The sequence below is a fragment of the Anopheles stephensi genome, chromosome 2 (genome assembly GCF_013141755.1).
Source record: "Anopheles stephensi strain Indian chromosome 2, UCI_ANSTEP_V1.0, whole genome shotgun sequence".
NCBI lineage: Eukaryota > Metazoa > Arthropoda > Insecta > Diptera > Culicidae > Anopheles > Anopheles stephensi.
Window position 1 is genome coordinate 46,430,761 of NC_050202.1, and position 16,847 is coordinate 46,447,607.

A 16,847-nucleotide genomic window follows, 5' to 3' on the forward strand; every position below is an offset into this window, starting at 1 on the left:
GCCGAGACCTTCCGAGGTTGTAGTGCCATGGAAGGAAGGAAAGAAGTTTCACGATTTATTTTGATCAAGGATCTTGGGTTTTGACTTCATGGTAATCTGTATTTCGAGCAATTTTTCATCGAGCGGGCCAGTAAATTGATGTGTATTATCACCAGCGTGGTGACTTGTGAACCGTGATCCATTGTGATTTATATTGCTGCTGGATCCAGCCATCGCTTTCAAGTGTCAAAGCTGTTGCAAGGTTCAACGGACGTTCACTAGACCCGCAATCAGGAGCTTCCTTTCACTGGCTTATAGAGTTCCGTCAGATTTGGACAGAGTCCAGGTCTCAGCGGTGTCGCTTCAACTTTAAATGATCTATACAGTCCTCAATATATCCATCGCAACATGTAGTTTGAGTTGAGAACTACAGCCAGAGTAGTTCGACCGGTTGGCAGCCAGCATTCTTGCGCATACCTTAGCATCAATGTTTTTCTCGGTGCTATCTGAACTGATGTTCTCTGCATAAATCAGTGTTTGTCAGTAGGACCGTAGGTGATGTTACCATCATTTTGGTTTTCGTCTTCCAACTCAAGGATAAGTACCGCTTGTTTGATCCTTTGACAAGCATCTTCTATATAGGAGAGCCTCAAACCAATAATGTTTAAGCAATCAACGAATTTCAAGATCTGGCCAGAATCATAGAAGGGTATTCCTTAAAGTTTCCACCTCAGAATCAGGGATGGTCCTCTCCAGAACCAGATTGAAAGGAGGCTGGCAAGTTCTTCTGCCAGGTGCATGTCCTTGGTAGAAACCAAAGGCCCTGAGAGTTTTCCATCCACCTTCACCCAACTTATAAGTTTGGCATTCTTACTTAAATGCTTGGTAATCTTGACCGAGATTCGAAAATAGCTCTATGCGTGGTATTGTGTTACCCTGGCTATGCTGTCATACGCAACTTTAAAAACAAAGAAGAGAGGATAGGAGTTTTATGTATCATTCATACAGTCTGAGGGCAACATTTCAGTAAAACATCCTCAACGCGATGTCATTATACTACAAGCTCAATACTCAAGCAAATAAAACAAAATTGTTTCTTTCTAGCCAGTTTCATGTTTTCTTTGTCCTGTTTTATTTTCTGGCACGAAGACAGTAATAACATTCAAAATAAAACTAAAAACCGGAGAACACAATATACAAATTTTGACAAATTTTCCCACTCTACTCCGACCTACTGACCACGATCGTCACAGTCCTTCCAAGAATGAAACACACCATCAGCACAGCGAATGATGAAATGGTGCTACACACCGAAGTGCAATAAAAAATAAAAGATGAGCCTCAAACTTTCAATGAACTTTTTGTTCTATCCCGCTTCCCTCGCTGAGTGCTGCTCCATTGCGCCTCATCTTCACCCATCAGTAGCAGCCAGGCTTTCAACTGGAAAAGAGCATTAGCTCATCAAACCACTCCACTCCACTCCACTCTAGCCCGGGTTCGCATCACTTTACGCCATTTGTCGCATTTTCGGCGCATTACGCCCTGATCCGAGGCGTACAACATCATTATCGGGCGTGAACGAACGAACGGCACCGGCACCGAAAATGGCAGCTCGTCAGCATCAACATAATCATCAGCGCCGGCAAACCGTCCAGCGACGTGGTGTGCGTCGGTCATCAGAGCCATTGTCAGATTCATTGTTGCGTCAATGGCTCAATGGCGATGAAACGGTCCCAACCACGCCGGGTTCTTTCTTTGACAGTTTTCCCAAGCAAGTGGGAAGGCAAAATGAAACCCAGGCCAACAAGCACATAATAAAGGGAGAAGAATGAATCCTCCAAAACTGCAGAACGAGAACAACGAAAAATGCGCAGCGAAAAGGAAACTCTGTCTCGAAACAAAACAACCAACAAAAAAGCAAAACATTCCCATTTCCATCGGTTTGGCACCGTCATCAACATCATCATCAAAGGGAAGGATTTCCACCCGGATTCGGTTAGGTTTCCGGTTTCGGACTGCCTCCACGCACTGCTTCCATGGAATGGAATTTTCGCGTGGAATTTGTTTTTATTGGTGTTGCTGTGTCTTTTCGGAGGTTTTTCTTTAGACTCGCTCCAAAAAAACCGGTGTCAGTTTTTGGGTGCGTTAGTGTAGCCACCGTCTAAAGATGGCACAAAACGTGAAACAAATTTCGCACTCAAATTGATGCATTGTATTTGTACGCGTTGGTTGGAGGCGAAACTGTCAACGCCGTGGACGATTTGCACGATTTTACACTCTTTTCTGTCGCACCCTTGGTTTGCTGACCAGTGGCAGAAGTTGTTATCGGAGTCATTTCCTTGCGTCCTGGTGAGAAAGGCTGGACAAAAGATACAACATCATTACATTTGGGTTTCGACGTTAGTGGGTGGGTTTTTGAGGAGTATCACATTTTTCGACAGAGATGTAAATCGTTCTTTGGTGGCGTTTCGTCCGTTTCTTTCGCTCAGTTTTCCTAATCAACCAACACCAATCTGCAACCTCATTTACGCACAGTCTCGCTATATATTTGTTCTTTATTCCTTTTCTCCCTTCTCAACACGACAGAAATAAAAATTCATCCGGGCGGTGTGCAAACAACGGACGATCAATTAAATATAATTGGAGGTAAGTGGTTCCACGGTTGCCGCTATTCAGATGCTTTCAGGCCCACACATTCTAGTTCAAGCGGAGGTTTTTTTGTTTGTTTGTTGAGATATCAGCCTCCTTATTTCTATGCTTATCCAACATGAAAGACTTGGCGGAAAAAATAAAACACACACACCTTCCTAACTCGACCATCATTTCGACCAGCAAGCGTAATGAAGCGATAGAACATAATGTTGATGGGACACATTTTCGGCGATGATGGTTTGTAATCACACGGACGCACGTTGCAGGTCGTTTGTGCCCAAAACGTCGTAACGGGATTGTGTAATGTAACGAGCGTGACGCTTTTAGTGTGATGGTGCGTGTTAAAAAAATCTCAACCACCAGATGGTCGTTCGAATACTTTATTGAGAGATAATGCTCATCTGAAGCAAGTGCAAGCGTTGGATAAGACTTTGTTACCATTTACGTTTGTTTTCTTCCTTTCAAAGTTGCTGGTTCTATTCTACAACCGCATACGCTTTAAAGTTATTTTTCTTTGGAAAAAAATCATGTTTGGGGCAATTTTAAAAACAAAAAATCAACCAATCATCCAATTAAATGATAAAAATAGGCCTAATTTCCTCTCCTGCACGACGCCTTTTGGATATCATCTTTAACTTTGCTTACGCTCTTTTGTCCCCTTAGGTCTAGCGGAAGCAGCTCGAGGGCGAGGAAATTCAGCCATCAGCTCGCTACACCCCAATCGGACGCATCACTGTCTCCCGATGGTGTTGCTGCTGATTGTATCGCTGGCGCTCGGTACGATACGAACGGTCATTTCCGCCAGCAGCGATAGCAACAGCCAGCAAGGGAGGACCGGTAACAGATGACACCGTTTCGACATATCCGGTGCGTGATATCGAATTGGTCGAAGCTGTTGACCGCCATCCGCTCGCATCAGCGCAGTCCATCGTGGTGGGGACGTTCGCGGGCCGTGAACAGAGGAAGCGTGAGAAAATGACAGTTTCATCGCCAGTCACACAAACCGAGCATGGCCGGAGCACAATGGCACCCGGGACGCTCACCGGTGTGGGTAACGATTAGGTTTTATTGAACTTTACTCACACGACAACAATAATGTCTTGCCGTAGGGAACGCAGGGACGCGAGACCGACAGGGCGAAAAGGAAGGAGCGGTAAGATGAGAAGCTTTTCATTTCTTACACACCGTAAGTGATTATTGCATAGAAAGCGGAGAGTTTTACGGAGGAACCACTTACCAACTAAAACTGAACTAGAGTAAGCTGAAAGGAGGTAGGGATGCTCCAAAATGTGTAAAAAATGTTAAAGCATTTTTCCTTGTGCATGAAGAATAAGTTTGCCCCTTCTGCACAAAAAATGTTTCCTTGGTTTTTCTCGGTTTAAAAGTCGGCATCATTCGGAAAAAATCTTGCTTAGTGCAAAATAAACAAAATAAACATTAGTTACCGTACCGATATGGTGCAAACAAACTTTCAAGGCCAGCAGCAGCAACAGTTGTGCACATTCGCCATACCTTCCAACGATGGCGAAAGGAATAGTTTTCGTACTAACTCAGTACCCTGCACCGGCAAGTTCGATTTCTTGCGCATGTTTTATGCAGTACTGGGCGCCTTCATCACCCGTCTGCCTTTCACAACTGGGCGCCTCCATCGTCTGTCTTCCGTCAACAACTAGGCGCCTCCATCGCCCGTTCATGGTCAGCAACTGGGCGCCTCCATCGACCTGACTGAGAGTTCAGTTCTTTGAAATTTCATTCACCTGTTCCTGCCCAGACCCGGGCGTAAGATGAATGGAAAAGTTTTTGAATGATGTTTAACTGTGAATCAAATTTAATTGCCATGTGCATCCGCATAAAGCTACCGTTAAACCGTGTAACTTATCGGATCCTTCTGCACTTTCCTGACGGTTTCCGTCGGAGTTTCGAGCGCCTGGCAGCAAAAGGTGCCATTTGAACGATCGATCTTGGAACTTATTTCTTTTGCTTTTCACCTCATGTGCTACCAGTGCGTTATGATTCGAGTTGGGAGACGGGTCGTGTTAAGAGGAAGCATGTTTCCTTCCTTGCGAGTTGTAACTCGATGACATTTTCGCAGCAACAGAGTTTCGATGATGTTTGAAAGGATTTTGTAGATGCCAAGAAATAGTACCGAACGACTGGTGCATGCAATAAAATCAAAACAAAGGAAAGGCTTTTTGTTAAATTGAACTTGAAGAAAATATATCAAATTCTCCGTGCAAAAATAAAAGCTTCTGCTTCACGTTTACCTCCTGTTCAGCTCACACTCCTTACCCATTCTCGTTTCAAAATAAACGGAAACGCAATATAAATAAAAGAGAGGGAAAGCGAGAGAGAGAGAGAAAAAAAACAATGTTAAAACGAATGATGCAAAACTTCCAATACAATAACGATAAGCGATCGATCCAGGCACGATCGACACACGAAAGATCATAACTTTCCCTTCCATAAAGACTCGGGACACAATGCATTACAACCGTGACGGTGGAACGTTGTAAATAGCTAGCGATAATTAATTCCACCAGATCATCCATGCAGCAACAACACACGCACACACCACTTAGCCGTTGGACAATCTCGGCCTGATGTGTATCTTTTAATGCCAAACACGATGCTTTTGCCCAGCGTTCACCTTCTTTCTCTTTCGCTGAGTTATGTTTGTCCCATATTAAACGTACTCCATACACCAGACAATTTGCATAGCGAACGTTTGTTTTTCATAAATATTCGCCTTTTGACTCAACGATGCGGGGGCTTTGCCTTTGTGCACGTTAAGGCTACCACAGCAGCTATAACGTGATTCATCTGGTCATACAAATATTCCATGCGGTGTGTGACACTCTGTTGGTAAGCAAGAAACCGCGGATGAGCAACAAATTATTGCGAAGAAAATGTAGGGGAAAGCGGACAAAAAAGGTCATCGAAAGCACTCATAAACCCCTCTTAACCGTCACTATCGATGGGAAGAGTATTTGAAAAACTTTAATAAAAACCCCGCCCAGCAGAAAACAAGGCCACAACAATCGACGAGACAAAACAGACCAGGGCAAATGCAACAACCGAAAAACATGGAACAACATGACAACGGAAATGAAAACTCACAAAAAAAAATGGAACATGAAACACGAACCACCCAGCGGGATGGGATTGGATTGGTTGGCACATAATTTATGACTGAATTTCATTCGAAGGGCGAGTAATTAATTATGAAAATTAATGATAGCTCCCTCCCATCGAGCCACCGTTTTCCGTCCTTCGCGGTACGATCGTGATTACCCGCGTTTGCCTGCAACAAGCGAACTCGATACTGATTTCGGGTTCCGTCTTCAAAGCTCCATTTTGCTGAGCGGTTATCATGCTTTTGCTCTTGTACATTCCTTGTTCTTGCTTTTCTACCATATTGTGCATCTTGTGTATGAGTCTCCAGCAAATAAAAAAAACACTTGTGAAGGACTTTTTCCCGATTTTGTTTGTTATATTTTCTACTCGAACCTCGTCCGTGTGTTGAGGGCACTGTGAGGATTTTAATTTTCCCCGCAGTCGCAGGATGAATTGTACCGAAGTGTAGCATTTCATAACCAATTTGCAACTCGTGCTCGGTGTATGATTACTTTATGAGTTGCACTTTTTAATCAGTCGCATTTTCGTTTGATGAGCTACAAAGTGAAGCTCATTACCGAATGGTTGGCTTATAAGCGTGCAGCGCGGTGGTGAGTAAGGGCAAATTAATTTTACGAGATGTATCGCTTTACTCGTTTCATTTTAGGTTGTTTATTTAAAGCTTTATTTTTTTCTCCTCAGCGTGTTTTGCGCAGGGGCTCATTTTATAAATTTTATCACTAGTTTATTGTGCATTAAAACAACTCTTCTCCAACGGCAAAGCATCGTGTTCAACAACTTGTACCATATCGATAGCCTATCAATAACTTCCACACACACACATTCACACTCACATGCCCGTAACAGCTTGTTTTTAGGCTTTAATGTTCACTAACACTAGTGTATGTAGGAGGGACAGCAGTGTACTGTGGAAGCTTCGTTTCCGTTTGCCGGTCGCTGCAGGCACAAAGCAAAGAGAGAGAAAACTATGAATCGAATTGAGCAAAGCTATACAAGCTTACGAAGCGAATGCAAAGCCAGACTACATAAATAATCAATGTGAAACCGATGCTATAAAAACAAAACAAAAACGAAAAAAAATTACACACATACAAACACAACCGACACACAGAATGAGTGAGTACATAAAATGATTAATTATAAAGCAAACAAGAAGGCAGATGATGATAAATGATGAAAGAAGAAGTATAATAAAAGGAGAATAAACAAACAAACAAATAAGCTGAGCAAACAAACGAAAACAAAATACAATAAAAGTAGGAAGAGGAAAAAGAAGAAGAGAACAAGAGAAATCTGTAAAGTGATTGCAACAAGAAACAAAAGAAAGATAGGAAATTAAAACAATTGTAAGCAAAGAAAAACAAAAACAACCACTACACATAATCATAAAGCCAAAATGGAGACAAACACAAAACGTATCAAAACGCTGCCGTACATTCATCTCGATATTCGATATAGAAGTTCTCAAAGGCCCGCCCTGTAAATATGTGCGTTATAAAGGTGTTACAAAGCTCCCCCCCACCATCCTTCCATCCTCATTCCTTCCTACCAACCTAACCCCTGAAGCTAGACAACCAGAGAGCCTGAGTGAATAAAACGAAGAAAAAATGAGAGTGACGAAGTAACTGTTCCAATACATCAGACGATCAGAGAAATAAAGAACAGTAACCAAAACATCCCAAAACCATTCTTGCCTTCTTGCATTCTGACCATTGGATTCGCGGAACGTATGGCAAGAGAGTGCATGGCTGCATTTCGATGCCGTTGCTTCCTACGAAAAGTTGGTGTTGTTCACACACGCCCACAGTAAGATCCGAAAGATGACAGTTCCAGTTTCATCCGTTTTGGTAATACCAGCTAGGATGTGGATTTCGGTTGTGACAGCACACGGGCAACGCGTAACAGGTAACTCAGGTAACAGAAAGATAGTAAGAGATCCAAGAAGATTCGTTCTTTTTTTTTGTTGACGAGTGAGTCCTGATTCATCTACGCTTGTACGCCGCTAGACGTCAGAGCCGTCCGTCATAGCCGGAAATCCTTGCGTACGTTCCCGTACGGCATGTAGCCGGTTTCCTTTGTTTGAGGATCAGATTGTCGAGGCGTAACGGAAAGCTTAGCTCATCGTTCGAGATATCGTTCCGGGCTGACGGGTTGAGGATGCCGCCATCGTCACAGTGGTACGCGACCTCATACGAAGACCTTCGGTTGCTGGGCCCGGACTAGTGTTCTGTTCGTCCGTTCGACTGTCACATTCTAAGCTTTGATCCCGGTTCGCTATGGTCACGGCGCTGTTGTCCGTGTGGATGCTGGTGTGTGTGTCTATGTGGCACCGGAGATACTATTTCAATCTCATCATTCCGCTCGACTGCCCCCACACACAGGCACACCAAAAGGGCATCGTCGCTGGGGAGCTCAACGCCAGTTCGTTGTTTTTTCTTCGCCAGTTCTTCATCTGCTACTGTGACAATAATCTGCCGCTACACTCTTCAATGCCGTCTGATTCGTTCGTGGTGGGGAGGTCTCGTTCGCTGCTTTTTTGTTCTATTGTTTCTGGAACGGTTTTATTTCATACGTACACGTTATCTCACAGTTGACATTTAGTTTCAGCGCGTCACACACTGTACTGGGGTCGCTCTCGGCAGCCTGCTGTGGACAGTGACACCGTCGAGAGCGAGAGAGAGAGAGAGAGAGAGAGAGAGTCGAGAGTTGGCAGAATCAGACGGCAAATGACAGCTGACAGCAGCTGGCAACGATCAAACGGCCACGGTACACTAACAACCGAACGCGAAACCGAACGTCAAATGTCAACTTGCTCACGCTTAACTTCCGTTCCACTAAGCGACACACAGTATCGTAGTTGCGGCGGTGTTTTGTTGGAACATTTTTTTCCCTTTTTTCCCTTTTTTGTTCTACTGTCAACTGAAGACACAGAAAGTGACACATTCTGGCTGGGAAACGTATGTACACGCGTATTTTTTCTCTCTCATGTTTTCTTTTTTTGTTGCATCAACAACACTACCGGACGACTTCGCGGTGGATCATAAAAACTGAGAAACAATGCAACGGAGGAACTGAGTTTGACAGGATGCGCTTAGGGACTTCTGGGACACCAACTACAGAAGCGTGAGCACAGCAGTACAGCAACTACAATAAAAAAACTACCCCTTATTTGTTATTGAGTGGAAATGTAACTGTACATCTGTCGCGGTGAGTGTACACGGTGAATCCTGAAGGCTAACAGAGCCAACCCCGTAAGACTTTGACTGGTGAATAATTTATGCGGCATCGCCGAGCGCACCGGAAGGGGCTAGTGTCAGCTGCAGGCAAAGGGTAAAAGTTCCACGTCATGGTTCTCGTTTGTTCTTTTCTAACTGTTTTGTCCATCAGCCAGCCGACTCTATCTCAGTTTGAACCGATTTTCAATGCTTCACCATTCAAGCGAAAGGGTAACAAAGCTTCTATAGACACTCATCTCGCGAGTCTAATGCGCTGGTAAGTGTTTATACTAAATCTTACATTGGGTGGGATTTGGCATTTCAAGATAAACAGAGGACAAGGACCTTCTAAGAGGTGTTTGTGTTTGTTTGGTTGACCGGTAAGTATTGATCAATATTGAATGAATGGCAGTTGAAGTGGTTGATGACCTAAAAATAATACCATTGAACTTGTCTACGGGACATGATTTACATGACTATATTTAACTTTCTTCTTTGGCACTACGACCTTGAAAGGTGTCTGACTTGTTATTTCTGAGGTTCTTTGTCTTGATTGTACCCATAGCTGGATACTCATTCTTACCTATGGGAATGCAGGCTAGATGGAATTTGATCTCCGATGCTGGCTTGTTTTATTCAATGTAAAACTATCAGTTTACATTATATAAACATATAATTTTCAAACATTTATTCTGCTCAAATAATTTTGATATACTTGCCTTTTGAATATGATTTTTCTTATCTTTTTTTCCTTCGATATCGAAACATAAATTAAGTGTAAAATAAACATTAAATGAAAACATACTGGAAGACTACTGCACATACTGGAAATGCATTGTTTTAAATGGTTGCGTCGAAAAATGCATAGCTATTACAATCAGTTGTTCATGGGATCCAGCAGTCTTGAGCTACGCACCAAATGGACGACCCATAATATATATAGAAAAAATCGTCTCAAGTTGTCTTAGCTGACTGTTAAGAATGTACTACTATCTGATACTTGTGACGGCTTGTTGCTTCTCGAGTTCAAGTGGGGACGGTTTCCTTACAACGCAGGATCTGTCGTTTTACACTCCGCTCATGTGATCACAGAACTAGGTGGCTGAAGCTTGAGCTGCCCCTTCTTGATGAGGGTCTAGAGCAGACACGACTGTCACTAAGCTCCTGAACGGTAGCATCAACTGACCAGTGTTACTCTCATCAGTCATGTGGTACGATCATGCTAGGTCGCTTCGCACTCGAGCAATCCACTCACTTCTTGTGGATCCCGTGACCCACTTCTTCCTAATTTTTGTTAATTTTACGCTCTTTGTTATGGTTTTGAGCCTGGTAGCTCGTTTTAGCTCAAGTGAGCAGTAAATTGGCAATCTTCTTGAGAGGTTGTGTTATGAATTAACGATACATTTGACTCTAGTCTGTTGATGTTTCTTATTGCTCTCTTGATGTTTCTTCAGTTTCTACTCCACAAATCCCTGTTTATTTTGCTACACCTTCTATCGCTCATCATGTTTACCTCAAAGTGATTGTGTGTTTGCTATGCTCATACCTCATATATCTCGACTGCTTATTTATATAGATGATTGATGTTATTTTCGCTTTAAAAGCTATCGATACAACCCTATCTCTGCCTCAAAACCCGATGCTCGATTATCGATTTCAGAAACCCATTCCCATCGGGAAAAAAAGAAAACCCCTCGTTTAACCACTCGTCGTTGCCTTTGTCCTACCATCGAGGAGAAAAATTTCATCTTCCATCAAAGCGACAACCCCCAGCTGCTGGAATTAAGTTACCGACATTTCGACATAAAATTTCCCAAAACTTCAAACCACTCCTCCCGCAGTCGCTCCGAGCACACGAGCGCTCTAAAATATCGATTACGCGTTGACCGTAATGTGCTGCTAACGTGCGATGAGTTCGAAACGTTCGTTCCCGGGGCACCCTAGGAGAGAGTTTGGTTGCGTATCGATGGCCACTCCGGAAGGTTTCCCGGTACACCGTCCGGTTCGGTGAAGGTGAAGCAGCGATCATAGTTAGTACCTGCACACGCGGGCACATGATGTGGGCTGGCCAGAAACTCTACCGTCTGAATATTCAACAGTTTGTCGAGCGACTGGAGTCGGTTGGGCCTCCGCTTGTGGAGCCCGGGAAACAGATACAGATATGCCCACCGTCCTCGTGCAACAGTTTGCAACTCGGCAACTCCAGCCGTCCAACGCACGGTACGGACCGGGTCGCCTTCATCACCCGATTGTTGGTCAGTTTCCGTTTTCAGAGTTCAATAATTTGATAAGCAAACTTTACCGTCCCGGGGCCAGTCCGGAATCGATGCAAGCCCACAGCCATGGGCTACACCATCACAAGCTTCACTACTTCCAAAATGGGAATGAAAATTACCGGCAGTACACGCAGTGCTAGCCGGCCGGACCGTCACCGAAACGAGTCGTAAACGTACGAAAATCGAACACAATTAAGATCCCCTGGGAGGTGCATCTTCCCAACTCGGTGCGGCTCTCGTACGACTCCAAGTTTAAGCCACGCTTACCAATAACCCGGTAAGGAATGCAAATGGCCATTCTGCCAATATCGATGTTCCCCCTTGTCAAACGCCTTATTCCCATTATTTCTCCGTTTATTTCAACTTCAAACTGACGCCCTGCCCCGCGAGCCTGCGGGAACCAGATGGGGAATCGGGTCCCGCCAGCGTCGACGTATGACGGGCTCATGGCGCATTAAATATAAATGTCAATTCTAAACCGATTCAAGTGAATGTGACGCCTGGCACGGTCGACCGTCAGTCCCTTTTCCGCACGAAGGCCATATTGATCAATGGGTACGACCCAGTTCGACCACGGAGACAGATGATGCATGCTGTCAAAAGCCATCAGTCGTAGGCTTTCCATCATATCCATATATTGTTATTGTCGTTGCTCGCAGATTGTGATGGCCTGCCCTTATCGTGCCAGACAGCGCACCAAGCGTATTGGGTGACGTTCGCGGAATTTAACCGCTTTTATCGAAACAGGTTAAAATTGATTGCAATAAATGGAATCTGCCACGAGCCGTGATTGAATCAGAAATGTAAATCAGGACCAAACAATTGTACATTCAAAAGCGTTCAAGTATGTATAAGTTATTTCAATTCACTTTTTAAAAGTTTTCAATTATGGCAATGAAAATTATGATTCCCGCTGCTCCAAACAAACTGCTTAAAGTGTGCCCAGAACTGTAACTGCTGCGCAAATACATGCCTCGCATAACGGAGATTTATCGTCCTTTTTGACAATCCTTGAATAAAATATTATCACACCGTCGCAGCGACCGATCGCATACGATTAGGCACACGAGCGCCCTACGTATCCCACAGCACAGTATATACTTTGTGACAGAAGGCAAGCAAGCAAGCAAGCAAGAAAGAAAGGCAAAACTTCCAAAAATCAACGGCCCCCACCTCGCACCAAACCCAGCCCATGTGCTGGAATATCGTGGCTTCGGAAGCCATTCCATTGTTGTTGCTTCGGAGAGCTCAATCGAGACGCAAGTGTTCCTTTCACACTTGCCAGTGGATGGGAAGGGTGGGACCGAATACTTTCCAAGATGAAAGCCTACCGAATGTTGCTTATCAGCCGCGTTTGGGGAGCACGCCCAAGGTTGCACGAGATATGGGTGAAAGGTGTGCAAAAGATAAAAATTTGATGGATCGTTCGTATGCCGGGCGTCCGTTTCTTCTGGGGAATCGGTCGGGACGTTTCGGTGTCTTAATATTGAGGTGAAACGTGCCAAGGATAATGCTAACCGGACGATACGAGGAGCCCAAGCTGTGTTGATATCTACCATATTTGGGACAACAAAGGCGAGGGATGCATTGAGGAACGTCCAGGAGAGCATGTATAATGGCAGATGATGATACCTCCTTGATAAAGGTTTCCTTGATGAAGTTTTGTTTCGCTTCAAAACGATCCGATTCCACCTGGACGCTTCACGCTTCACCGGGACGCTCTCGATGGCTAAACCGAAAGGATTGCTAAAAATGAATTATGCATTAAATTTACACCTTCTCCCGTTGTCCGTTGTCTGCACCACCTTCCTGGCGGTTCTCTACACTCGGACACCACCGAACAGGGGAGGAGAGGACTTCGATCGGATCTTCGTTCCTTCGGGTTTTCCACCGGTGTTCCATTATTAGGTCGATAAATATTTGGACAACTTTTCCAGACACAAACCCTCCAACGTGATGGAGAGGGCAAGGACGCAAAACGGGTGCGGACAAAAAAGCCCATCTCTGTCCGAACAGACTGCCTTCCGATATATGCGGGCGAACGCCACACCGAGAAGCCTTAGCTATCATTGGAAAGGAAATTAGAGAATCGATTAGGACGAACCAAGCACTGGGCTGTGGAGCAGTGTGTCTAACGAAGATTTAAGGTTGTTTGCTCTTTGAGAGTGTGTATGTGTGTGTGGGGATGAGTGTGAGTGAGTGAGAAGCCGTCCTCGAGCTGCTTCTTGAAGTAACTTTTTCCGCAAACATACGTGCGTTCCGGTTGATTAACGGATGCCCTCGAGAGTGTTTCTTCTTGCGGCTCATCCTCATCGACTTGGCTGAAGTTAGCAAGTAGCCGATCGTGTTGGTGGTGGTGGGGGTGATGGTGGGCATTCGGGCTCCGTCCTCGTGGCAAAGGTAAATGTTTGCGCAGAAGTTTCACCGGCACAACCGGCCAGCGCACGGTACCATGTTTCCGATGATTGTTATTTAATTCTCATATATTAGCGTAACAGCCGGCCCAATAAGTTCATATTAAATTCGTGTTCGCATTCGGTTGCAGTGCGGATTGTATATCAAACGGCCCGATAGTAGCGTTCGGTTTAATAGGTAGACGGATGGGATGGATTGATAGCTGAGTGAAGGTAGAATTCGCTCCACAGAATCAGTAGCGCAGGAAGGTTTAATATACATTCAGAATAACATAATTGAAGTTGTTGTTCTTTAAAAAATATTTTTTCTCTTTTTTAATTAAACATATCGCATTAATATAGTGGAATGAATATGAATATCTGGAATGAATATGAAAACTTAAACACAAATTTTTTTCAATAATCTTTATTTTATGCATTTATAGTGATAGCATTTAATTAAAAGTTTAGATGGACTTGAAAGTTAAGGATGTTATCGAGGACACCTCGACGCTGTCTTTGTGGATGTCAATAAAATATTTTGAAAGTTAAATCTTCTGATGACATTAGACCAGTTCTATGAGTGTTCTTTGCAATTAAAGGGAATATGATCCGGAAAGACCTCTACTTTAAATACATCCTTCTAGTTATTGCCAAATATCTTGGTAAAAAATGGCCTTTTTGTTGAAACAATTCACGTATGAAGCCATTTTTAAGATGTTCAGATATGAAGTAAAATGCAAAAGACCCAGGCTAGTTAATTAGTTACGAACGTAACGGATATCCTTCTTCCATTACTGGCTCATTGATCTATTTACTGGCTTATTACGATGCAGTCGGATAGACAGATGCAGAAGTATTCTATTCCCATAACAGTGGTAAACCACCGTGGATGCTGATCCAATATCCTTTTTTCGGACACATAGACTCTACCAATCTATCTTAGGTTTGGTCTAACAAGTCTCCTCTATCTTTGTGGACAGTTAAAAAAAAATTTTACAATTTGGGTCCTCTAGAGACATAGCCAGCACTCCGGAGGATGACAAGTCTTCACAAACTAGCTTCATAAACTATTATGCAATCGTTTAATAGCTCTTAGTGCCTTTTACTGTAGTGGCTTCGTAATAATCCTTAAAGACATGCTATATCTCCTTGGTGTATGTTTGTACAGAGACTATAAATGCTCTATACAACCTCAGCTTCGTCTGTCTTGAAAGCTGTTTTGAGTAAAGTAGTCAGACTGAAGTATGGCCAAATCCTGAAACTTTTAAGATAGTCCAAACGATGTTAAAACAACAAATTCTCTCAGAACCTTTGGATAGAGACCTTCTACTTACAAAAATGAATTTTGTTAGACGAAGTTTCTAAGAAGAAAGAGAAAATATTAGAAAGAGACAACAATGAAATGACGTACGTGCGTGAGAATCTGATAATTTTGTAGAATTATGGAGCCACGACAGCCAAAAGTGGTTAACTATGTTGTAGACTGTGCCCTGTTCCGGGCTATTATAGTTGAAGTCATAGTACCCTGGTTTTAAAAATTCTAATGATAAATTCCATCCTTTCAATCCAAAGTCGTTGTGAGAAGTGGGACTCATCATCATCACCAAGGGTTCTTTTTAATGAAGAGTTTACTTTATGATAACGACTCTTGGAAACTTCATGGGTGAGGTTATTTGGATGACGAATTTTTAGACGATAAGGCTTATTGTCAGCCGAAGTGCATATTCTGCATGACGAGTTCTTGGCTTGGCAAAGGAGGTAGATTACGTTCCTTAGACGAAGAGAATCCTCAAAAAACTTTAGAAAGCGAGGTCTCTGTAGGCCATTATTTCCACCTGTCTTCAAGGTATGATTAGTACGACTCCAATATTTTACCAGTTGGTAGCCAGCATCCTTGCTTGCATCTCATCATCTATATTAGTGTCGGTGCTGACTTATGATCCACGATAGGTGAAGTTTTGAACGACTTCAAGGTACGGTCACCTTCCCGAACATCTTCATCTTTTTTCCGTGACACAAGCACCTCGAAAGAGATAATGGTTCGGCTGTCGCTTTAACTAGTACCACCAGACTGCCCTTACCCATTCATCAACCATAGAACATATCAATAATAATCGGACGAAAACGACATGTAGTACACCCTATAAAAAACAAGTTATAGTGTTAACCATCAAATATTATCACCTCCATTCCATATCCACACTCCTATATACACAAACACACACTCTATCTCACATATATACAGCTGGTGATAAATTAAATCCACTTCAACACTTTTATGTCATGGCGACCTTTTGCCCAGGGTGCTCAGCAAATAAAAAGCGTACCGGTTCATTAGCACCGCAATGCTGATGCTCACTTTTTTATTTATGCTTTGATGAGTAATGGACAGGATGCTGTGGGCTGCGAAAAACTAATAGCACATCAATTTGGAACAATTAGTCTTTAATGTTACGTGCCACTTTCAATCGAATCAATATACAATCGGACCCATTGAAGCCGAATCGGGCATGCAGTTTTGGTGTGTGTGTGTGTGTGTGTGTGTGTGTGTGTGTGTGTGTGTGTGTGTGTGTGTGTGTGTGTGTGTGTGTGTGTGTGTGTGTGTGTGTGTGTGTGTGTGTGTGTGTGTGTGTGTGTGTGTGCGTGTGTGTTTTGTGTAAGCTGATTCGGCATTAAATTTTAAACATCGTAATATATCTTTCATTCCTTGACGCGGTACGCAAAAAGGTGATAATTATAGCTACTCAATCAATCTATCTATCAATAAATCTATCAATTACATCGTTGCAGCTAACCGTCTGCTGTGCTCCAATTGAGCTAGTTGTTTGTGAGTTTGTGTATCAAATTGAAAGTTGGGTTGTAATTTGCATAAAATTTGTTAGAAAGGAGACTTTTGACTAATAATAACTGGGTTATGATTGATCCTACCCTAAGTATTGATTCCAGTAAAACACTACCTTGTATGCTTCCTTAATATCCATAATAATTACTATTACATTGTAAATAAACTAAAGCATCATTGACGGCTTTCGATGTCTGTCAGAAATCGAATTTCTCATTTAAATTCTTTCCTACTGTCTAAACTCGACATAAACTTCCCTCATCTTCACGTGCACGCACCCATTTCTTCACTCGTAAACCCAGCCACATGTTGATCTGTTCCGCTTCAACTCCTGTGCCTGATGATGACCGCA

The 16,847-nt window shown here is 43.2% G+C and overlaps 1 protein-coding gene across 5 annotated transcripts in view; it reads left to right on the plus strand.

Moving 5' to 3' along the window:
- LOC118506961 (lachesin) overlaps positions 1-7,453 on the plus strand; it is a 92,647-nt gene extending 85,194 nt beyond the window's left edge. For all 5 annotated transcript variants that reach the window (XM_036044782.1, XM_036044785.1, XM_036044784.1 and 2 more), the window contains 2 exons: positions 2,566-2,625; positions 3,295-7,453. In XM_036044782.1, the coding sequence (XP_035900675.1) occupies positions 2,566-2,625; positions 3,295-3,479 (245 nt within the window). In that variant the 3' untranslated portion in view covers positions 3,480-7,453. The remainder of the gene's footprint in view (positions 1-2,565; positions 2,626-3,294) is intronic.
- Positions 7,454-16,847: the final 9,394 nt, after the last annotated feature.